The following is a 25,686-nucleotide window of genomic DNA, read 5'->3' on the forward strand; positions in this document are numbered from 1 at the left end:
AACAACTAAAAACTAATAAACATGAGTAAGTAGAAGTTAACCAAATACTAATACAATCTGAGAAGACAAATAGGTGTCTGTCTAAGATACAGCAAGTGATAGTCTCAAAAGGTAGGATCATCAAGAGCGGGATCATCAGCTGGAGGTGGTGCAAGAGGCTGCTCGGGTGCCGACTGAGGCTGTCCCTGGCGCCGTATCTCACCTCGGAGAGACGCGAACTCTGCTGCTATCTCGGATCGGAGAGATCGGAAGAAACGATGGCTATCTAGCACAGCCCGTCACGTCTGAATTGTAACGACCCGCCTCCTACTGATTAGGCTGCGAAGTCGATCGTTACGTAATGATGTGCTAAATTACTATTGCGGAAAATCTGGATTAATTAAAATTTTTACTAAACTAATTACTGTAAACTGAACTTAATATTCTAGGTGTACCTAGGAGTCGTACACATGCTAGGGGAGATATTCTATGCCTTTCGGAGGTTCTGCTAGCTGTAATCAGGCATTTCAATCGATCCATGGATCGATTGGGCTGTCGGATCGATCCCGTGATCGATCCAGCTTGATACTGGCACGGAAGAAGGCTCTGGATCGGTCGGCTGACCGATCAGTGAGTTGCTGCACCCTCTGTTTGTATTTGGATCGGTCGGCTGACCGATCCTTAAACTCTCTGTTCGCGACTGGATCGGTCAGCTGACCGATCCAGTGGCACAACTCAACTCTGATCGATCCGTGGATCGATCGGAGTTTCTGATTTCGCACTGAAACTCTGATTTCAGCACTTGTTCGTGCCAAAATCTCACATTTCACTTATACAATCCATAGAATATATTCTAATGACATAAAGCTAGCATTCTAAACTGGATATAACGCATGGTTTACTAGTTCGTAGCATTTAACAATTAAAAATGCGTGAAAATAGAAATACTAAAGGTTCAATTGTTTAAGCTTGCTAGATCCCCTAAGGATCTTTTATTCCATGTTTCTGCCACACACACCATCTCTGAATTGACCTCTAGCTTCCTCTGCTAGTCCATCTTCCCTTTACCTTTATCTGCAGTATAAGGGAAAATAGTATCTGTAAGCTTTAAGCTTAGTAAGAAACCATCTACCTCACAAAAATATGCATACGGTGCTAATAATGTTTTTAAAACATGCTATTTAAAACATATGCTGAACATGTAAAAGATGGCATGGCATACAATCATCCAAACATGTATATCGAATTGAACATATAAGCTGAAGCATGGCATAGCAGGCTAAACACATAGAACAATAATAGAGAACTAAGCTAACTGAAGCTAACCTGAAGCTGGAATCAAACTCAACTAACATAACTGATTTTATGAGTTTTGAAAACTAATAATGTAATAGATTAAAGTACATAATCACACTGCTAGTGGGCCCGACAACTGTACATGTTATGCGCGCATCCTTAACTAGACCCGGGGTTGCAAATCTCGAATTTAGTAAGGTTTACTAGGTTATCTAAACCTAGAGACCGACTATGGGAGCCCAGCCCAGTGGATATCTAATCCTGTACAGTGCCACTGAAAATAAAATACTGAACATAACTACTAATTGCTTATTTTGCTATTTCTAGGTTATCTGAACCTAGAGCTAGGTTATCTAAACCTAGAGGCGACTGTGGGAGCCCACCCATTGGACCGTAGTCCCATGTAAGTTGTAGTAAGGCTAACTAAGCTATTTTAAATGCTTCTATTGCATTTACTGAGCTATTAAAAATACCTAAGTTGCATTTTACTGAGCTAATCATTTAATCGAACATCTAGTGTGCTTAAACTCTCCCCTCTATTAGGGAGACTACCTCTAGGCACCCGACAACATCTAAAACCTCCAACTGAAGGGGGAAAGACGTGTCCGGCCCATCCAAAGGTACTCACTAAATCCCTAAACCTGCGAGGAGGGTTAAATACACCCTATGTGTCCGAAAAATCTGCATATAACTAAACTAATGCATAGAAAACCAAACGGAGCTATTTATACTGCAGGTGAGGGGTTTCTTACCTCGTAAGCTAATTTCCTTACAATACTATTCGCTAGAATTCCGGTGGAGATGACTTCTCGACGATCTTCTCGCGTCTAAGCGTTCCTCTCACGAAGAAGAGTGTCCTCGTGCCGGAGTTGTCGCCGGAAGATGACCTTGGGGCCCTAGGGAAGGAACCCTAGGGTTGGCGCCGAGAGAGAAAGGGAAGAGAAGGGAGAGGGTCGGCGGTGAGGGTTTGGGAGGAGGAGAAGTTGCCGAACCAAAATAACCCTTCACCTAATTAATTCCCTATTTATATTAAGTGGGTATTTCGGCCCAACTTAAACTCAAATATAAATGTTTCCCTTTCCTTTCAGCACGGCCCTGCTGGGTTCAACTGGTTACTAGAATTATCCGTAAACCATAGGTCTCGGGTTCAATTCCCGCCTAAGCTATTTTGCGGTTCTAATTATTTTTGCTGCTTCCGCTACTCGGAAAATTTCGGGAAAATATCTAAAAATCCCAGAAAAATCATAGAATATTTATAATGCAGTTTCGAGAATTTTTCGGGCGTTACATGAATGAACTGGATCTCGAGCAGAGTAAGTCTGTCCTCGATGGAAGGAGGAGCCGAAGTCGGAGGCCCGGCTGATGTGGAGGGTCCGGCAGAGGTGGAAGGATATGCGAAAAACTCCTCTGCCAGGAAGTCGGGCCACTCCTCACCCTCACCTGGTACGTTCTCGGCCTCTAGAGCACCAAGAGCAGCGACTGGCGGTGGTCGGCCCTTCCAGGCCAGAATCCCCTCGGTAGTGACCTCTGCATCCGCTAATCTAAGACTACGCTGACCTAACTCATCATATATAGTAAGTGGTATGAGTGTCCCTCTGGTAGTGTCTATCCTAGAGGAGGAGAAAATCTGGGTCAGGATATGGCAGTAGGGCATATGGATCACTCCAGTCGTGACTGTACTAGATGCCTGAATAATGTTATGAAACATATGCAGTGCAATGTCTATATCTAGGCGCTGGCTAAGAGCGTACAAAAAGAATGAGTGGGATGATTGCATCTTCAAGACGTCTCGAGATGTGATGGGTAGGATGCATGCTGTCAGGACTCTGTACATAACATAGTCCTGAACTCGAAGAAGAGTAGACCTGAACTCAGTCAGGCCAAAGGGTCTCTCCTCCCCAAAAAAATGCATGTAGATGTCATCTAAGGTAATGTGGGAATAGGGATCACCGAAAGGTAGCTCCCTACTCGGGTAACATAAAAATGTACACTGAGACTCCCTAAGCTCTAAGCTAGTGCGAAGCAGGGAGGGAGTAAACTGAAGGTCAGTGCCACCAACTCTGGTGGAATAGGTGCTATCATCCACCTTTTCAAGGTTGTGATAGAACTGGGCACATAAGTCTTGATTCACTGTAGTGGTGCAGTCAATCAGTTTATCTAGATGATAGTAGTTTATCATCTGGACTGCGGGGAGACAAAATTGGGCAAAATATTCCCTACCAATATACCTAGGTTTAATGGACTCAAAGGTGAACCTAGCAAAATCTATCCTATGTTGCTCCGAGGGGAATCTAGGGTCCGTGGAAGGGGCCCTAACCGGTGTAGGATCCACAATGCGACGCTTCCTATTTTTGACAATATATATATATATAATACATAGTGACTACAAATAAGAACAATAGGAAGGATTGAGATGTACCTAGGAGGCATTGCTAGGAGTAGAGGAGGAAAAAGGTGGGTCGAAGGCGCCTTTGAGGATGAAATCGCACGCTTAGGAGAGGGATTTGCGGAGACAAAGAACGAACAGACAAGCTTCTGTTCGTTTATGAAATCTCGAGTTGGAGGCGCCTTATACAGGTTTTAAGGCGCCTCCATTGCGAGGTTAGAGGCGCCTCGGAGACCATCCGAGGCGCCTTTGGTTAGGGCGGCTGGAAATTTCCCGCCGTGATTAAGGGCGCCTCCCACAATGCGTGTCCCTATTTTTATTAAGTTTATTTGTTTTAACCATTAGGTTTTTTTTATATAATAATTTTAATTTAATTAATTTTGAAAAAATAATTTAAGTTAATTAATTTGAAAGATATAATTTTAAGTTAATTAATTTTGAAAAGATAATTTAAGTTAATTAATTTTGAAAAAATAATTTAAGTTAATTAATTTTAAAAAAATAATTTAAGTTAATTAATTAAAAAAATAATTCAAGTTAATTAATTTTGAAAAAATAAATTAAGTTAATTAATTTAAAAAATAATTTAAGTTAATTAATTTTTGAAAAGATAATTTAAGTTAATTAATTTTGAAAAAAATAATTTAAGTTAATTAATTTTGAAAAATAATTTAAGTTAATTAATTTTGAAAAATAATTTAAGTTAATTAATTTTTGAAAAGATAATCTAAGTTAATTAATTTGAAAAGATAATCTAAATTAATTAATTTTGAAAAGATAATCTAAGTTAATTAATTTTAGTTTCGAAAAATAAGTTTAAGTTAATTAAATTTTTAGTTTTGAAAAAAAAAAATTTAAGTTAATTAAATTAAAAAGATAATTTAAGTTAATTAATTTTTGAAAAATAATCTAAGTTTATTAATTTGAAAAATAATTTAAGTTAATTAAATTAAAAAGATAATTTAAGTTAATTAATTTTTGAAAAATAATCTAAGTTAATTAAATTTTGAAAGGTAATTTAAGTTAATTAAATTTTGAAAAATAATTTAAATTAATTAATTTTGAATCTAGGGTCCGTGGAAGGGGCCCTAACCGGTGTAGGATCCACAATGCGACGCTTCCTATTTTTGACAATATATATAAAAAAAAACATAGTGACTACAAATAAGGACAATAGGAAGGATTGAGATGTACCTAGGAGACATTGCTAGGAGTAGAGGAGGAAAAAGGTGGGTCGAAGGCGCCTTTGAGGATGAAATCGCACACTTAGGAGAGGGATTTGCGGAGACAAAGAATGAACAGACAAGCTTCTGTTCGTTTCTGAAATCTCGAGTTGGAGGCGCCCTATACAGGTTTTAAGGCGCCTCCATTGCGAGGTTAGAGGCGCCTCGGAGACCATCCGAGGCGCCTTTGGTTAAGGCGGCCGGAAATTTCCCGCCGTGATTAAGGGCGCCTCCCTCTTGTGGGAGGTGCCTCCACTGGGCGCATGCGTGTCCCTATTTTTATTAAGTTGATTTGTTTTAAACATTAGGTTTTTTTTATATAATAATTTTAATTTAATTAATTTTGAAAAAATTATTTAAGTTAATTAATTTGAAAGATATAATTTTAAGTTAATTAATTTTGAAAAGATAATTTAAGTTAATTAATTTTGAAAAAATAATTTAAGTTAATTAATTTTTAAAAAAATAATTTAAGTTAATTAATTAAAAAAATAATTTAAGTTAATTAATTTTGAAAAAATAATTTAATTTAATTAATTTTTGAAAAGATAATTTAAGTTAATTAATTTTGAAAAATAATTTAAGTTAATTAATTTTTGAAAAGATAATCTAAGTTAATTAATTTGAAAAGATAATCTAAATTAATTAATTTTGAAAAGATAATCTAAGTTAATTAATTTTAGTTTCGAAAAATAAGTTTAAGTTAATTAAATTTTTAGTTTTGAAAAAATAATTTAAGTTAATTAAATTAAAAAGATAATTTAAGTTAATTAATTTTTGAAAAATAATCTAAGTTTATTAATTTGAAAAATAATTTAAGTTAATTAAATTAAAAAGATAATTTAAGTTAATTAATTTTTGAAAAATAATCTAAGTTAATTAAATTTTGAAAAGTAATTTAAGTTAATTAAATTTTGAAAAATAATTTAAATTAATTAATTTTGAAAAGCTAATTTAAGTTAATTAATTTGAAAAGATAATCTAAGTTAATTAATTTTGAAGAGATAATCTAAGTTAATTAATTTTAGTTTCGAAAAATAAGTTTAAGTTAATTAAATTTGAAAAAGTTTTAATTACGAATTTAATTTTGAATTAATTTTAATTATGAGTTTAATTTTGAATTAATTTTAATTACGAGTTTAATTTTGAATTAATTTTAATTACGAATTTAATTTTGAATTAATTTTAATTATGAGTTTAATTTTGAATTAAATTAATTTTTATTCCTTAGTCATCTCACCTGATCTAAATTTTCAATCAGGGAATCTTATAATTGTTGTGAGATGAATTATGATTCAATTTTAGGGTTTAGTTTAACTTTGTGTTAGATTTAGGTTTAGCTTTGGGTTCAACAAGTAGGCATTCTTTGGATAAACTTCTGGGCTATGGTGAGTCACAAGGACATCATTAAAGTAACCATGCCTTCAAGGTTTTCCAAATAGTCCTACTCATTGAACTTAGTACAAAAGCTTGGTCTAACTGGTTAGGATCCATAAAGGGTAGCTTCGGTCAGTTCCACTTAGCCAAATGCACCAGGTCGAAGTCATATCTTCCTAGACATGCGATGACTAAGTTTCCCCAACGTACTATCATCCAATACTTCACCAGTACCGTGGGTCAAGTTAAACCTAGCCCATTTTAACCTAACCTTAATTACCTGGCCGGGTAATCTACTCTTGTTTACCCTTATCGGGTGAACTAATTTCGGAGGTGCCAGCTATTCTAGAGCCTTCCTTTGGATTTTGATTTAGTTTGAATTTAGTTTGATTTTATTTGAATTTAATTTTAATTTAATTTAATTTGGATTTAAATTTAATTTAATTGAATTTTATTTTATTTTTAATTTAATTTGAATCTAGTTTTATTTTTATTATTTTTCTTCTAGCTCCCCCTGGATCATAGCCTCGATATGGTTTATCGAGGTAATGTATTTGATCCTTAGGGACCCAATATTGTCCAAGTCCAACTTGATTGATCAGGTTAGACTTGGGGACACATGCTTGGACCATTTTTCTATTTGTTCTTTGTATAAGTGATAAATATGATTTATATTTCTTTTTCGATTTAAATCCTAGTCCAGTTCTATTGTAAATTACCCTTTGTGTTCCAAGAAGTAGGTCAAGGTTCTTGGAACCCAAAGAGAATTGTTCTAATGTTTTCTCCAGATCCTTGACCTGAGTTTTCAGGCTAGAATTCTCTTCCTCAAGTTTTTGGACTTGAGTCGAGTTTCCAGTCTGAACTGGTTCAGTCAAAGATTCGGAGTTAGTCACTTCTTTAAGGACAGCTACTTCCTTTAGAAGTGACTTAATTCTAAGATTAGACTTAGTTAATTTTCATAACAAATAATTAGCTAGGTTGTTAAGCCGAGGGATACTTATAGAGGGATCGGGCCCTTCGGAAACGGATACGGATCCGTGGCTTCTTTCTGATTCTGCTTCCGACTCACTCTCGGACACATTGATCTGGCCTCGGGCCATCAGGGCAACAAGGCTCGTCTGTTCGAGCTCGTCGTCGGTATCCTCTTCTGAAGATTCTTCAAAGGTTGCTTTTAGTACCTTCTTCTTTCTTTGCTTCTTTGCATCCTTTTGATTGGGGCAGTTGGCCTTGATATGCCCCTTCTGGTTGCATCCATAGCAGGTCACCTCAAATTTGACCTTTGAGCTCGATTGACCCTCCTTTGATTGGGCTGCCTTCTTTAGGTCTTTCTTGTTGAAGTCCTTCTTTTTCTTGTAAAGCTTCTTTTCCAAGTTCACGAGTTCGGTTGTTAGTTCGTCGTCTTCATCATCTGAGTCTGGTTCTGGTTCCGACTCTTGCTCGGTTCTTCGTCGTGATCTTGGTTCGCATGTTCTACTGGTACCTGCAAGTAAAGCTACACCTTTCTCGGGTGGCTGTGTATTAGTCTGCTCATGAAGTTCAAATTCAGAAAATAATTCGTCTAATCTAATTGAAGATAAATCCTTGGAGACTTTGTAGGCATCTACCATTGATGCCCACAATGTGCTCCTCGAAAAAGCATTAAGTGCGTACCTTATGATGTCCCTGTTCTCGACCTTTTGCCCGATCGCGTGGAGGGAATTTAGGATGTCTTGTATACGAGCATGAAGTTGGTTGGCCGTCTCGTCTTCCTGCATTTTCAAATTATATAATTTATTGAACAAGAGATCTCTCTTGCTTACCTTAGTGTCGTAGGTGCCATCGTGGAGTTCGATCAGCTTCTCCCAAAGTTCTTTTGCACTGGAGAATGGTCCAACTCTGTTGAGTTCCTCCTTGGTCAGTCCGCACTGGAGGGTGCAGGTTGCTCTGGCATCAGCTTCCACCTTCTTGATTAGGGTTGGTTCCCATTTTTCACAGGGTGTCGGATTGCCGTCTTCGTCCGATGGCAGTTGTAGTCCAGTCTTGATAATCATCCACGTGTCAAACTGTGTCTTGAGAAAGGTTTCCATTCGCCCCTTCCAATATTCGAAGTCTTCTCTAGAGAAAAGTGGGGGGTGAACAGTGTTGAACCCTTCTTGTTGGGCCATTAGCGATATGCAACAACAAAAAATAGGAATATCCCAAGACTATGTCTTGGATTAGCAGTGCGGGAAGTAAAGTTAATAATTTGCGAACTCAAGTGGTGTTGCACCAGTCTCGAGCAAAAATCGATTCGAAAAAAATAATTAGAAAATAGCTATTAAGCTAATTCTAATTGACTCTGTAAAACTAAAAATACCACGAAAAAAGATTGCGTGATTGGTGGTTGCACCAGATCAACGCGACCCCGCTCTGATACCAATTGTTAGATCGAAAGCGCTAGAAGGGGGGTGAATAGCGCTCGTGGCTAATTCGTACGTTTTGAAATCGTAAATCGTTCGAGTAATTAAATGCAGCGGAATAATGAAAAGAAAATAAAGCAACACAGAAGGACACAAGGAGTTACTTAGTTCAGAGCCTATGGCGACTCCTACTCCAAGGCCCGCGATCGTTGATCGCTTCCGGTGGGCAACAACTATAAGCTTGAAAGTTGATATTACAAACTAAGTACAATGTAAAAGCAGTAAACAAACTTTATACCGACAACGAAATACTGAAAGTTGAAGCTCTGGGTCGTCGGGATCTCGTTGCAGCACTTCGGGATCGTCTCGTAAGCAGCTTGTAGCACAAAGATCGCTTGGAAGAAGTTATCTTGAGCTGTTGTTCGAAGTCCCCTTATAAACAGTGCTGGAGGCGCCTCCAAGGCTGTCCGAGGCGCCTCCAACGAGCCGATTCAGCCGCGTAGATCAGCGCAGACTCCTTCTGTGCTTATCCTCCTCAAGGCGCCTTAAAGGCTAGTCCAAGGCGCCTTGAACCCCAGCTCCAAGGCGCCTTCAAGTCCATATAGGGCACCTCCAGCGTTTCTGGACAGCTGGCTTCGGCTAGCACCCGAGGCGCCTCCAAGCCCCATGGAGGCGCCTCGAACACTGTTCATCCGAGGTCTGAGTTACTCCTTTGTTCCTGCAAGTTATGTTAGTCCCAAACACAAACCCTGCAAAATAAAGTTAGCATAGAAAATAATATGATAGATAAACTTGACAGTCGTTGGACTGTCCGGGTCTGACTTCGTATTTCCAACCGGAAACCCTAGGTCGACCCGACGCCTACTATTCCCTCTACGGAGAACGCGTCCTCACCTACTCCACTCAGGAGATTTACCTGTTGCCAGTGCGATCCTCCAGATCGACTGGAGTTTTGCTCAGCGTTCGAAGCTTCCGGACTTTCTGCTGGACTTCCACTTTCCGGCTGGTCCAGCCTTTAACCTAGTTCACGACACCAGGACTTTCCACCTAGGGTTACCCCCCTAGGACTTTTGCCTGAAGCTTTCGACCCGCCAAGACTTTCCGCATAGGGTTACCACCCCCTATGACCTAGGGTTACCACCCCCTAGGGTTTTCCACCTGCCTAACCGCAGCTAGGACTTTCCTGAAACACTCAATCAAGTGCATTAGATCACACAACAACTTAACTTTGAATTCCTTTGCCATTATCAAAACAACGGTTGATCGTCGGATGCTTCCCGCACCAACATTAATATGGATACCATGTGTAATTTTATTTTGTTGAGGGGTCAAATTAGAAATAGACAAACTTATGTTTCTATAAATAAGGGTTACGGTCCTAATTTGCAAACGATGCTTTTGTTTTATTTTCTCATCGACAAAACTCTCTGGATATTAAGAAAAATTTGTAAATTGAAAATCTTACACAAAATCGACTACATACTATGGATTTTGGTACGTTTCCGTAATTTTATCTATCCAATTTATAATTTCTTAAGAATTGAATAGAATGCATAAGATTTGTGTTGAGATTTATCAACCTATTATACTATCACTTTTCTCCTAGATGCTCGGTCATATTGTGCACTTGTTGATAGTCTGTTGTATCTAACCATTAAAAGGTCGGATATCTCTTTTTCTGTTGAACTTATCAGCAGATTTCTTTCTTCTCCATGGAGGGGTCATTTAGAAGTTGCAAAGAAGATTTTGAAGTATATTAATGCAACTCAAGATATGAGACTTCTCTTTAAGAAGAATGCTGATTTTCATTGATTGGGCATACAAATACAGAATTTGGTGATGGCTTAGATGATCAAAAGTTTACTTCGGGCTATGTTTTCTTTTGTGGTGGTACTATAGTTTCTTGGTGCAGTAAAAAACAGGCTTCTATTTCTCTTTCAAATACTGAGGCTGAATACAAGGCAACTACTCTTGCTACACAAGAAGATGTTTGGCTTCAGAGATTCATTGAAGACTTACATTTACCAATTGTCAAGCCAACTGTGATCTTTGGGGACAACCAGAGTGCTATAAAGCTAGCAACAAATCTCGTATGTCATGCAAGAACAAAACATATCAAGTTGGAGCATCACTTTATTCAAGAAATGATTCTTAACATAAAAATCTCAACATTAGAGTATGGAGTCAGGAGAATGTTGCTAATATCTTCACAAAGATACTCTTCAGAGCTGCATTTGAGTCCTTCTGTAAAAGACTTGAATTGGTTTCAAAAATCACTTTATAGGAGGAGTGTTAAGTTATTAAAGCTGATTTTTTTTTTATTTTATTGGAAATGGTTATTATTAGTTGTCAATTAAGTAGCAGATATTATTAGGCTGTCTTCCTAGAAAATGGACTTAGTTTTTCAAGATAGATTTTTCTCTGTTTTTTTTTTTTTTTTTTTTTTGCTTCATGGGTGTAATTCAAGTTAGTTTTGAGTTCTCCAACCTTAATAAAAATTCCTTTGCTTGCTACACGTTACTCTATTATGTTCTTCTCTGTTTCTTGATTGTTTCCTTCACAAGTTTGGTTCTAGATCTTAGGCCAATAGGAACTTGCTGTAGAGCTATTGTTGTTCGTAGTTACAGCATGAATATTAGATGAGTAGATTAAATCAACATTATAATAGCTATGATTTTGTAGTTGTTACAATTTGAATGATAGAAATTCATATTATAGCAGCTATGAAATCGTAACTATTACAACACAAATTCCTATTAATATTAAATAAATTAAGTATGCATTATAACAACTATAAAATTATAGCTGCTACAACATGCCTGACTGACTAAGGTTTAGATAGAATATTTAGACAAAAGATAATAGTAGGATTGATAAAAAATCAAAATAAAGTGCCCTATAATTAAAAAAATTTATTTTTGCATTTCGATCTTCAAGTTTGATGGTGTTTTTATATTGTAACAAAATATTATTATACTTATTTCAAGTGCTCCTCATAGTTCATCCTTAGATTATGTGAAGAGAGATAAATTATAGGATTGACTTATAGTCAATTGTCAAATGGCTAGAGATCTGTGAGAGTAATTTTTTTTTTTTTAAGAACATACGCCTACTAAAAATTAATTCCTTGTCTTAATATATGTCATCCTCTACAATTGGGGGTCTCCAAATTTGATGGTGTTTTTACATAGGCCTATCAACCTGACAACTTCAATTATTGGGGCAATGACATTATTGGTGGACACCATTTCAACATTGTTTTACTAGTGTTTATTTTACCCAAATATTTTTTTATTCAAATATAAGAATCTTAAATCTCTTCTAAATACATCGTAAACACGTCCATCTAATTTCATTTGTTCATCCAAATATTTTTATAATAATTCGTACTGAAATTGTTATATAAATCTAAACTTATCAAACATCATAAAGTATTTATTTGTGAAAATCTTAATTAGTATATGAAATATAATAGTTTTGATTAAAATTATTAGATAAATTTAAAACACTCAAATGGGAAAAAAAAATAATAATCATTCTAAAAGTCAAGAGGGCGCTTGTAGAAATTTTATAAGTTTAGATTCATCCGATTATTTTATTTAAAATCATCTAATAACTTTTTAAGACTTTAATACTGAATGACTTCAACGCGGTTTAAATTCTAACTCTAGAGGTAATTTTTTAAAATCTTTTTAACTAACTAAAATTCTAAAGTATTTCACAACAATATATTTTTCACGAACTATTTACTATTTATTATTTTAAGATGTCTTTCTTATTAAAGATGTCATATATTCATCGTCTTAAAAATGTCAAATGTTTATCGTCTCAGGAACACATACGAGATCGCTCAAGGTGTAATGAAGGGGTATTTAGAAGGAATATTATCACCTTTAGCATTAATACAAGATGTCTTCCTTGTAGATTGCACAGTTTGAATTCTTAAAGCTTTAGAGAATCTCATTAAATCAATAGACTGCAAGAAATGTAACAAAATAAAATGTGAGTAGCTTTTAAGAATAATATTTATTACCGTAGGAGTGGACTATGTTTAGATAAGGATGAGTAATAGATTAAAATAGAATTGAATTTATTAAAATCGAATTAATTGATTTTTTCCAACCTTAAAATAGAATAAATCATAAAATTGTTTTTTAAAAAATAATTTTAATAATTATTTAAATTTTTAATACAAATTTAATTGATTTAATAAAAAAACTTAATAGTTTTATTTTAATTAAAAAATAATTTTATAATTTTTCCTTGCGAGTAAATAGAATTATACTAAGATAAATATTCCAGCTTCGGAGGAGCGTACTAATAAAAACTAAAATTTATCGACGCATGTAAATTTTTTAAATTTTCAAATCAGTACAAATGTGCACTAATTTAGGTGGTCTTTTCATTCTACCCCTTCCGTTAATATTAACTTTTTATATGTTGATTTCTAATATATTAAGTCACATTTTTAAATGCATGTAATTTCATCATATTATTTTCATACTCTCTTTCCACTTTGTGATATTGAACTCCATATAGGGATGATAATTTCATCCGAATTCGATGGAGAATCTGACATTCGACTAATGGAGGAGGGTATGAAAGGACTATCAATATCCGATACCTGACCCGAATACCTGATTAAATAATATATATACATATAATAAAGAAAATTTTCTTTTTCTAAAATCAACTTATTATTTTTTTTAATATTAGTAGGAGATTATATAGATGTTTAATCTATTTTTTTAATTATATATATATTTTAATAGAATGTTAATTTTAATATATTTTTGTTGAAAGATAATAATTCGATAGAAAGAAGAAAAATTATACGTATAGAAAATATCCGATCCTTTAATGGGTATGGGTATATCCATCGGATATCCTATACCCGATGGGTATGGGTACAGAGGATATAGAATCCGACTCGAACCCGACCCATTGTCATCCCTAACTCCATGCTTATCATTTCCGCTGTCTGATATTTAACTCTATGTTTATCATACCTTTATCATGAATGAGACCGAAATAAGTAATAAAAGGTATCGTTAGATTTTTTACAATATCAAAAATCCATAAAATCTAAAAATGAGTTCAATCAAATTTGTGTAGGTTGATCAATAGATTTTGATCGAAAACTACTAATAAATCTAGACATATTGATTAGACCTATTTTAAGTCTCATTAGTTTCTAAGAAGGTAGAGAGTCAAACGATATTCTATATTATTTATTTTGACTTTTTGAAAAATATTACAATATTATACTAACTTTTAACTAGAATCTCATCTTGATCTCCACAAAATCAAATCTATATTAAGGTTGATCTAAATCAGACCAAATCCATAATAATGCTGATTCAAATATTTCAGGTCTGATCTGATTTAGATCAAATTTAACGTGGACTTAATTTACTGAAAATTAAAATTATATTCTAACAAAAAGTTAATATAATATTATAATATTTTCAAAAAAAATTAAAATAAATAACGGAGAAACTCCTTATCATCCAAAAATTTCACAAATTGAATCAAATCGGACTTAGGGATGTTGGCCGAAACATGTCTTTTAGAATTTTGAAACTCGAAACAGTCAGGCCAGTGAAAAATCGAAAAACAAAAAGTAGATATTTTTTTAAAAAAAATAATTTTCCCGTAAGGTGTGATGCAGTATAAAGAATTATACTAACATAAGGGGATGTTTGGTACGCGTATTTTCCATTTTTATTTTCTGGAAAACGTGTCTTTTTTGAAAAACGGTGTTTGATTTACATTTTCCGCGCACGTTTTCTAAAAAATTGGCTATTATTTTCTAGAAAAACAGAGAATGACAAAAAATCATTTTCTATTTTCTAAAAAATACACATTTTCTAAAAAATAAAAATAAAAACGGTACAAATCGAACTCACCCTTAAATATTCCAACTTCCGACAACTGTACTAATAAAAAAAGTGGGCCGTCTAATTATTATTATTATTATTAAAAACGTGTTGAAATTACTTGAATGCCCTTGATATGTTTTTAAAAAATATATATATTCTCTTTCTATTTTCGTCTTTATATATACCCTACGACCACGCCTATGGCACCATTCCAAGGGATTCCGACAGCTCCACCCACTCCCCACAAACTCTTCGCCGATAACTCGCCGTTATGGCTGCCGCTGTCGCCAAATCCCTCCTCCGTCCTTCCGCCACATCGGCAGACATCTCTTCCCTCCCTCCCTTATCCTCTTCCTCCTCTGCCTCGTGCCTCTCCTTCCGGTCCTGTCGTTCTCAAACCCCCTTCCTCGGCGTCCACCTCGCGGATCCCGTCAACCCCAAGATCCCCGCTCTCGGCATCCGGAGCGTTGGTAGGGGGCTTCGAATTGAGGCTGCGGCGAGGCCCACCATTCTTGTCGCCGAGAAGCTCGGGGAGGCCGGGCTGGCTCTACTCCGGGAGTTCGCCAACGTTGACTGCTCCTACAACCTGCCGCCGGAGGAGCTCTGCGCCAAGATCTCTCTATGTGACGCGCTGATCGTGAGGAGCGGGACTAAGGTCACGCGGGAAGTGTTCGAAGCTTCCAACGGGCGGCTCAAGGTTGTCGGCAGGGCCGGGGTGGGCATTGACAATGTGGATCTGCAAGCTGCCACCGAGAGCGGGTGCCTCGTCGTCAATGCGCCGACCGCGAACACGGTGGCGGCAGCCGAGCACGGAATCGCGCTGCTCGCTGCCATGGCAAGAAACGTCGCCCAGGCTGACGCTTCCATGAAAGCTGGTAATTTGAGCCTTTTGATTTTTCACCTCCTCTTCCTCCTCCGCCTCTTTGTTCATATTCTGCAACTAGTTCATCCCTACTTAGAAGAATATTGGAATTCGATATTTCTAATTTAACTAGGTGCATTTTGTTTCAACTTAGCTGGTAGCCTGATTCTTGTTTAACCTCTTATCTTTCTGATTTCTCCTAAAACTAGGATCACTATGACACACACATATATATGTTTCAAAGATCAATGGCGCATGTTTTGTTTCTTTAGTAGGTAGTCAACACTTTGTTCTTCCGAGTTCTCAGACTTGATCATTGGAAACGTGAATATTTCATTGTTTAGCTGGTAAATATTTCATATTTGATTTTGAATTTAAAGCACTTGTTACTCATATTTAGAGAAACAGAGCAACTCCTTACCTACCACTTTATTTTCATCCTTTATTATCTGAGTCAATACATGTGGGATCCTCCTGTGTTTCTAATGTTTTATTTTTCGGCAAATTACTGAACCACTTAATCTAAGTTTCATATTACCCAAATCGCCTATCTGATACTGATTTTGCCCCTTCGCTTGTTCTCTTTTGCTGGCCGAATCAATTGTTACAGTATAGCAATCGATTCGGTAAAAACAATCGAGCATGAACAAAATTAAGAAAACTAGACAAGTACATAGATTTTGTTTCATATCATTCCGAACTTTCTACGTCCATCAACCAGTTCTTATGTATTAAGAACCTGTCAAGTGTTATTACCTTTGACTGAATTTAAACTAGCACTTTTTATTTGCAATTTCTTGTATGCATTAGCATGTGTTTGTGCTTGTGATATTCAGGTAAGTGGCAACGCAACAAATATGTTGGTGTCTCACTGGTAGGAAAGACACTGGCAGTGATGGGATTTGGGAAAGTTGGTTCAGAAGTTGCCAGACGTGCAAAAGGACTCGGGATGCATGTGATTGCTCACGATCCTTATGCACCTGCTGATAGAGCCCGTGCTGTTGGAGTGGAGCTTGTATCATTTGATGAAGCCATCTTTACAGCAGATATTTTATCACTTCACATGCCACTGACTCCAACTACTGCAAAAAGTTTCAATGATGAAACATTTGCAAAAGTAAAAAAAGGAGTGAGAATCATTAATGTTGCCAGGGGTGGGGTTATTGATGAAGATGCCTTGGTCAGAGCACTTGATAATGGTACAGTTGCTCAGGTAGGTTTCCACTGGTATCTTCTAGCTGAGAGTCTCTCCTTTAACTCTAATCTAGACTCTGTAGGATGTAACCTAGTTATCAGTTTGGCATTCTCATATGCTTGAACTCACATGAACATTTTTAGTCAAGCTGCAGATTTAATACATTCACTGCTTTTACTTCTGTGGTGATACTAAACTTGTTTATTATACCTTTAATCTCCTTTAAAGGGATCATAATAAGTCATACCTTTGTTTAAGTTTGGAAACTAATATTGACTTTGCTAGTTGTAACTGAAACAGGCAGCACTTGATGTATTCACTGTCGAGCCTCCACCAAAAGACAGTAAGTTGATGATGCATGAAAATGTTATTGCCACTCCTCATCTCGGAGCTAGCACTGTGGAAGCTCAGGTCTGCGTTTCCAATTCAATCTCATTTTATCTAGTAAAAGAAACTTTAATGTTGATTACTAGTAGCATGGTTGCATAAAAAGCATGCTAGATTAATGTACTTGATACAGCACAAATTATGGGTCCTTTGATAAACATTGTGGTCACAATTATTAGGAAGGTGTAGCTGTAGAGATCGCAGAGGCTGTTATTGGGGCACTGAAAGGTGAACTTGCTGCCACTGCTGTGAATGCTCCCATGGTTCCTTCTGAGGTAAATTATTCTATATTTGGTCTGTATAAATTTGTTCTGCCTTACCGGCCGACCTGATATATTTTTGTTTATGACAGATTCTTTCTGAGCTGTCCCCTTATGTTATCCTGGCTGAAAAGCTTGGCAGATTAGCCGTCCAACTAGTTGCTGGTGGAAGTGGTATCAAGGGGGTTAAGGTTGTGTATACATCTGCTCGAGATCCTGATGACCTGGATACAAGGGTTCTTCGTGCTATGGTCACCAAAGGAATCATTGAACCCATATCGAGTGTGTTCATCAACATTGTCAATGCAGATTATACCGCTAAGCAGAGAGGTCTTCGCATCAGCGAGGAGAGGATTTTCCTTGACAGCTCCCCTGAGATTCCTCTAGACTCAATCCAGATCCACCTGTCTCATGTCGAGTCCAAGTTCGCCAGTGCCTTGTCTGATGCTGGTGATATAACAGTGGAAGGAAGGGTCAAGGATGGCATACCACATCTCACCCTTGTTGGATCATTCAGTGTAGATGCGAGCCTCGAAGGGAATGTAATATTGTGCAGGAACGTCGACCAGCCTGGTAATATTGGACGAGTTGGAAGAATTCTTGGAGAGCAGAACGTGAATATTAGTTTTATGAGCGTTGGTCGGACAGCACCAAGGAAGCAGGCCATAATGGCGATTGGTGTCGATGAGGAGCCAGATAAGGAAACTCTAAAGAAGATTGGTGAAATACCAACCATTGAAGAGTTCGTGTTCCTGAAGCTATAGATGCCATATGAGATATACCGTATGGTTTGATTCCCCCAACAAGAAAGCTGTAGGTTGTTTCATCCTGTAGCCACATTTCTTTTTTGTTGTATGAATATGATGGATTCAATTTTGGTCAAATGATCATCGTAATAGTCTGCATGCCTTTGCATTTTCAAGCATGAGAAGTTTATGTAACATTTGTTACTACATACGATATTAGTTGGAATTTTCCCACCCTGGAATTTGGATTCAGCACTTGGAGCAGATGCTTCCTTCAGATTATCTTAGATGTGTTGTTAAGTTATTAGGAAAGATTGTGCTATCTCACTGCTAAATCAATTTCACAATTCAACTTTCTGGATATAATCACTCAACTAGCAGCTCTTTAAACTCGTTCTACAAAAAACTATCTTCAGGAGAAATGTAATATATATGATCTTTTTCATCTGTCTTCTTTGAATATAGTTTTTTCTTGTTTCATCGGCCGTGCAGATTGCAGCAGCCTAAACTAATTGGATTTAGTTTGAATAATTACATTGTTTCACCAATGTATTCAATTTGATTAAAACTTCTTTTAGTTGCCACTGCCACAACTAAAAACTGATTTTATTCTAACTTTAGGTTGATGCATAGAAAAAAAAATGAAAAAAAACAACAATAGAACTAATTGAGATATTGTTAGTTTTGCTAGCCCATCATACGTGAAGTTAACAACTCTAGTATGTCTTTTTATTCAATTGATTTTACTAGTCTTACTCAAGTCAGTTTGTCCTAGTTAAATTGGTCGACATTCAATCCATTCAACCTGCTATAATGAAATCACTAGTCTACTAAAATGTTAAAATAGGACGAGGGATCAATTCCCGACGAACACATGCCTTTAAGGAAAAAAAATACTTGTCACCCTCTAACCACTTGATAGTTGACTATAAATTGACATCGTAATTTACCTCCCTTTATATAATAGGTCTAAGATGTCTTTTGTTCAATTAATTTTACTAGTCTTACTCATATTAGTCTGGCCTAGCCAAATTGGATGACATTCAATCCATTCAACCTCTAGAATGAAATCACTAGTCTACTAGAATGCTCCTCACTAGTCTCGTAGAATGTCAAAATAGGACAAAGGGTTAATTCATGACGAACGCATACCCTTAATAAAAAACTCCTCACGCCCTTTAGTCATTTGATGATCGGCTATAAATTAACCCCGTGATTTATCTCATTTTATATAACTTGGAGATGGACTATGAGGGGCAGCTAAGATGAGCGTAATCACCTTTTGCTACACTAATATACCAAAATAATGTCCTCATGGTTTGACGCAGTTGGTACCTATATCAATATTTACTCTAATAGGTATTTGGGTCAATTTTTAATGGATATAAAATACCTCATTGGGTATGTAACCTCCCCATACAAAAAATTGTTAGTTAGAGCCCTAGAGCCAATCATTTGATGATTGTATTATGGACTTATTGTATCATATTCTTATATAAATAAAGGCATTTGATTTTTGGTTATTATACTTACTTGTATTGGTGCCAAATAAACTAAGTATAATAGCGTCCTTGAGTAGAGGGTTCTTACCTATATCAATCGGTTAGTTGAACCGATAGTGAGATGATATAGGGAACACTACTCTTAATCATTCCTAGTCGAGTATTAACATTCAGGGATAATGTTAATGCAATAAGACTAGCATGTAGGTCAACTTGATGACTTGATCTCACAAGTCATGGATATAGAGATATTAAGTTGACATATGGGTATGCATTAGAGAATGTATACTGAATGACCCGCCATGAGAAAGTATCATGGATCGTTATATGAGTGTCATATACTTTCTCATGTGGCTATTAATATGACTACTAGTCCTTAGACCTGAAGTCACCATGGATCCCTACATAAGGAATTATGTACTTTGGTTTCGTCAAACGTTACCCGTAACTGGGTGGACTATAAAAGCGATTACTGGGTATGTAACGAATTATGCAGAGGGATGTGAGTGATGTAAATGAGATCTATCCCTCCTATATGACGGGAGCGACATCGATATTCTTGATAGAGTGAGACCACGAAGTGCATGGTCATGCCCAAATGAGTCAATATGAGATATTGAGCTCATTTGATTTAGTGAGTCTACTTGGAGTTCAAGATTTAGATTGATTAGAGGATGACACGGTCTATGCCTCACATTGATCAATCTAGATGTCTTGGATAGAAGGACACTTGTCATATATTGTGAGGAGTCATAATTAGTAGTCACAAGGTGATGTTGGATCTCAACATTCTTATAACTTGGGTAGTAATGATGTGTTGCTAGATACCGCTCATTACTTATGCTTCTAAATGGGTTTAGGAGCATTGCCAACGTTATAAGAACCTATAGGGTCACACACAAAGGGCAATTAGATGGAGATTAAGTTCATTTGATGAACCTAAAGGATTTGGTTCATGTGATGAACCAAATTGGATTAAGAGTAATCCAAATTATGCTAATTGAGTTGGACTCAATTTGGTTCATGTGTTAAGTGAGTCTAATTTGGACTTAGACTCATTGAATCAATTTAATTCAATGATTAGAGATTCATTAAATTAAAATTGACTTGAACCAATAGTTAGATTTGATCAACCATGGGAGAGAAGTGGTCAAGTTTGACTTAACTTGAGAGGAAGATGAAGAGTCAAGTTTGACTTGACTTTATGTCACCTCATTGGTGAGTTGGCATTGAGTAGGCCAATGATAATGCTCCACATCATCATGGTTACTTAAGTGAGATGCCACCTCATGGGAGTTACCAAGAGTTGTGACTCTTGGTATCCCATGGAGGTTACAACCTCCACTAAAGTGGTCGGCCACTTTGATTTCATGTGGAGAGTTTTATTTTTTGTTGTAACTCCCATCTTCTTCCTCTCTAACTTTCTTCTTGCTCTCCCTCTACTCCATTACTGATCTCTAAGGTTGCTAGCACATCCTTAGAGATTTTTCTCCATCTCTTGCTTGTGTGGATACACATAGAGAAGTGTCTACTTTGACACTTTCGAGATCCGGCGAACCGAGGACGAGCGGGATTGCGAAGGGCTTCGCATCAAGGATATAACCTTTCTTCTTTGTAGATCTACTGTAGATCGAGGTTTAGAAACTCGTACTCGTAAGTTTTTCGAAAGTTTTTACTTCGCACGGATCCGTGGCTGGGGGTTTCGGGGTTTCCGCGACGCGAAAAGCGGTTTTCGCGGCCCGAAGAACCCAACAGTGGTATCAGAGCCACGTGAGAAGACTTGTACGAGTTTATTTTTGATTTTTATGAAAAATATAGCTTCTGTGATTTTCTGTAAATTTAAGTTTTTATGGATTTTTATGAGTAATTTTCTCGTAGAAGCGAAGCACAAGTGTTTCGACACTTGTAGGCTTCGACTACCGAGAAGATTTTTCTGAAACGCCAAGGTTTCACCGCAAAACTTTTTGGGACAGCGGGCTAAGGCGCTGTAGGATCGCTAAGGAACCCTCGCGATGGTTAGATCGCGGGTAGGGGCGCTGCCCCTGGCCCCGCAAGGGGATTCGTTCCGCGATTGCGCCGAAAACCGCTAAACGGGACCGCCAGAAATTTTTACTTGTAAAAATTATAAAAATTGGTATTAAAATTGCAGAAAATTATAGAAAATACATAATTTAGAATTATGTATAATTTGTGATAGTTATGGCCCAAAAGATCCAATTGGATTGGTATATTTTGTGTTGTAATTCATAATACGGCCTACGTGCCGTCATGTGATTGTGTGTGCTGTATTTTTGATACGTGACCTGCGCGTCGTACCTTTCTCTATTTATTCTTTTTGTAAATTAGTTTAGACTCGAATGTAACTCGAGTTTCAAAATTGTAATATACAAAATTGGAGTTGTGGAAGGTCCACTCGAGACGGAGTTACGAGGAGGGCACGAGCAACACAAGGTGGTCAAAGGGAGGAGCTTGAGAAGCTGTGGACCCTAGGTTGACCATCCGATCTTCTCATTGGCTTGAGAAGATAGTAGTAGGGCCATGACTAATCACAAATAGTATAATTAATTGCTTGTGTGTGTGTATTTGATGCATGCTAGTAAAGTAGTTAATTAGCGCCTTAACGATTCGATTCGATCAATCGCGTATATGATACATTTCGACGATTAGATTAGATCTAAGTCGCGCACATGATGCACCTCCTCTACGATTAGATTAGATCTAAATCAAGTATATGATACACATCGTCGATTAGATTAGATCTAAATCGCGTCAACTCAAATGTCTACCGTGCCGTGATACCTATCACTACCTCGATCACATGTGTTGTTGAATCTGCCAAAGCAGAGCAACACATATTATCTTAGTAGGATACGGAGGGACAATCTTGGTCCCGCTTATCAACGCATGGGCGAGTACAAACTCAATTAGATTGAGTATTCCTAGTTAACTCGGTTGGATCGAGTACAACTATAGGCATTCTTCCAACGGTTGGAAAGATAGGACATAAATCACATTTATATTAATTCTTGGGCATATTAGCCAAAGCTAACTCAAGTTTTAATATAACTGCGGGTAATGATCCTATAAACAAGAGTTGCATAGAGATGTAATTGGTAAATCGTTACCTACCGATCATACTAAATCTTGGGCGTATTAGCCAAAGCTAACTCAAGGGTTAGTATGATGTGGATCTTGTCCCACATGAATTATAGAATTCAGTGGGAGCATCATTTAGTTAAAGGCCTAATTAAATGATTTAAAAGAATATGATATTTATTTTCTGCATTTTTCTGTTGTAGATAACCATAACGTCGAATACGAAATCTTTCTCCTTGCGTTCTATCCTTGAGAAGGACAAGCTCAACGGAGCAAATTTCCTGGACTGGTACAGGAACTTGAGAATAGTTCTCACCCAAGAACGTAAACTGTACGTTCTGGAGCAGTCCATTCCGGAGGCTCCTCCTGCCACTGCCATGCGAGCTGACCGAGATGCTTACAAGAAGCATCAAGATGACGCATTAGATGTGTCCTGTCTTATGCTCGCGACCATGAACTCTGAGCTTCAGAAGCAACACGAGTTAATGGGCACTTCTGATATGGTTGAACATCTTCGCCAACTGTATCAAGGACAAGCAGGGCACTGGAAGAGGAACTTCACAGGATACCTGGAAGATTTTAAGAAGAAGAGAAATAAGATTTCTACTTCAGATATAAATGTTATAGAAGTCAACCTCTCTATTTCTTCATCGTGGATATTAGATACCGGATGTAATTCTCACATTTGTACTAATGTACAAGCGCTGAAAAATAGCAGAGCATTGACAAAGGGCGAGATAGACCTACGAGTAGGCAATGGAGCACGGGTTGTTGCTGTTGCTGTAGGAACTTACTATCTATCTCTTCCCTCTGGGCTTGTATTAGAGTTGGATGATTGTTGTTATGTGCCTGCATTAACTAAGAACATAATTTCAATTTCTTATTTGGACAAGAAAGGTTTCTCTTTTATAATTAAGGACAAATGTTGTTTTGTTTATTTAAAAGATATGTTCTATTGTAGTGCACCTCTGATGAACGGACTCTACATTCTAGACCTTGAAAGCCCTATCTATAACATAAATACCAAGAGGTTCAAGTCAAATGACCTGAACTAAACCTATCTCTGGCACTGTCGCTTAGGTCATATAAATGACAAGCGCTTATCCCAGCTCCATAAGGATGGTTTGCTGGACTCATTTGATTTTGAATCTTATGAGACGTGCGAGTCATGCCTACTAGGCAAGATGACCAAGACTCCCTTTAGTGGGCACAGCGAAAGAGCGACTGATTTGTTAGGTCTTATACATAGTGATGTATGTGGCCCTTTCAATGTCGCTGCTAGAGGCGGTTATAGGTACTTCATCATATTTACTGATGACTTCAGTAGATATGGTTATGTGTACTTGATGACACATAATCCTTTGAAAAGTTCAAAGAATTCAAGAATGAAGTACAGAACCAGCTTGACAAGAGTATTAAGATACTTCGATCAGATCGAGGTGGAGAATACCTTAGCCATGAGTTTCGTGACTATCTAATTGAGTGTGGGATTTTATCCCAACTCACTCCTCCTGGAACACCAAGTGGAATGGTGTATCCGAAAGGAGGAATCATACCCTATTAGATATGATACGATCTATGATGAGTCACACAGATCTTCCGACATACCTTTGGGGCTATGCTCTAGACACGGCAGCTTTTATACTCAACCGAGTTCCATCCAAGGCCGTGATAAAGACACCATATAGGATATGGACTGGGATAGATGCCTAGGTGTCTTTCATGAGGATTTGGGGTTATGAGGCTTACGTTAGACGTCAAGTCTCAGACAAATTAGGACCCAAATCCGACAAGTGCTACTTTATTGGATATCTCAAGAAAACTAAGGGATATTACTTCTACATTCTCAGTCAGCACAAGGTAGTTGTTGCAAAGACTGGGGTCTTTCTAGAAAGGGACTTTGTTTCTAGAAAGACTAGTGGAAGTACGTTCGATCTTGAAGAAGTTCAAGATGCGGACCATAGCACTGAAGCCTCGATGGAAGTTGAACTGGAATCACAAAGTGTTGTGGATGATGTTGTTCCATAATGAGTTGAGGAACAACAACCAGTTCAAGTAGACATACCTCTTCGCAGGTCTGATAGGATACGTCATCAGCCTGAGAGATACTCATTTCTCTTGTCTGACCATGATGACCTTGTGCTCATAGAGGATGAGCCTACCACCTATCAGGAAGCTGTGATGAGACCAGATTCCGAGAAATGGCTAGAGGCCATGAGATCCGAGATGGAATCCATGTACACCAACCAAGTATGGACTTTAGTTGATCCACCTGAAGGGGTAAAACCCATTGGGTGTAAGTGAGTCTTTAAGAGAAAAACTGACATGGATGGACTTATCTATAAGGGTCGCTTGGTAGCTAAAGGTTTCAAGCAGATTCATGATATTGACTACGATGAAACCTTTTCTCCAGTAGCGATGTTTAAGTCCATTCGGATCATGCTTGCTATTGCAGCATACCATGACTATGAGATATGGCAGATGGATGTCAAAACCGCGTTTCTGAATGGAAACCTACTCGAGGATGTGTACATAATACAACCTGAGGGTTTTGTAGATCCACAGCATACTAGCAGAGTATACAAGCTACATAGGTCCATTTATGGACTAAAGCAAGCTTCTCGGAGCTGGAATCTTCGATTCGATGATGCAATCAAACAGTTTGGTTTCACCAAGAACGAAGATGAGCCTTGTGTCTACAAGAAGGTTGTAGGGGATATAGTTGTCTTCCTCATATTATATGTGGATGACATACTACTCATTGGGAAGGACATCCCTTTGCTACAGTCTGTCAAGACTTGGCTAGGGACATGTTTCTCAATGAAGGACTTAGGTGAGGCATCCTGTATTCTAGGGATACAGATCTATAGAGATATATCTAAGAGATTGTTTGGCCTAAGTCAGAGTATATATATTGACAAGGTACTCCTTCGGTTTGCCATACAGAACTCCAAGAAGGGATTTCTGCGGATGTCACATGGTGTGAGTCTTTCGAAGACTCAAGGTCTCTCTTCTAGAGAAGAGAGAGACAGCATGGATCAGATCCCTTATGCCTCAGCCATAGGATCTATCATGTACGCTATGCTATGTACTCGATCTGATGTCTCGTATGCTTTG

At 37.3% G+C, this 25,686-nt stretch overlaps 1 protein-coding gene across 1 annotated transcript; it reads left to right on the top strand.

Moving 5' to 3' along the window:
- The first annotated feature begins 14,729 nt into the window (after positions 1-14,729).
- On the top strand, positions 14,730-18,213 carry LOC122034445 (D-3-phosphoglycerate dehydrogenase 1, chloroplastic-like). The gene is made up of 5 exons (XM_042593699.1): positions 14,730-15,396; positions 16,220-16,596; positions 16,879-16,989; positions 17,145-17,240; positions 17,318-18,213. The coding sequence occupies exons 1-5, from the start codon at positions 14,793-14,795 to the stop codon at positions 17,987-17,989; spliced, it is 1,860 nt and encodes a 619-aa protein (XP_042449633.1). The 5' UTR covers positions 14,730-14,792; the 3' UTR covers positions 17,990-18,213.
- The last annotated feature ends 7,473 nt before the right edge of the window (positions 18,214-25,686 follow it).

This window comes from Zingiber officinale, chromosome 11B (genome assembly GCF_018446385.1).
Source record: "Zingiber officinale cultivar Zhangliang chromosome 11B, Zo_v1.1, whole genome shotgun sequence".
NCBI lineage: Eukaryota > Viridiplantae > Streptophyta > Magnoliopsida > Zingiberales > Zingiberaceae > Zingiber > Zingiber officinale.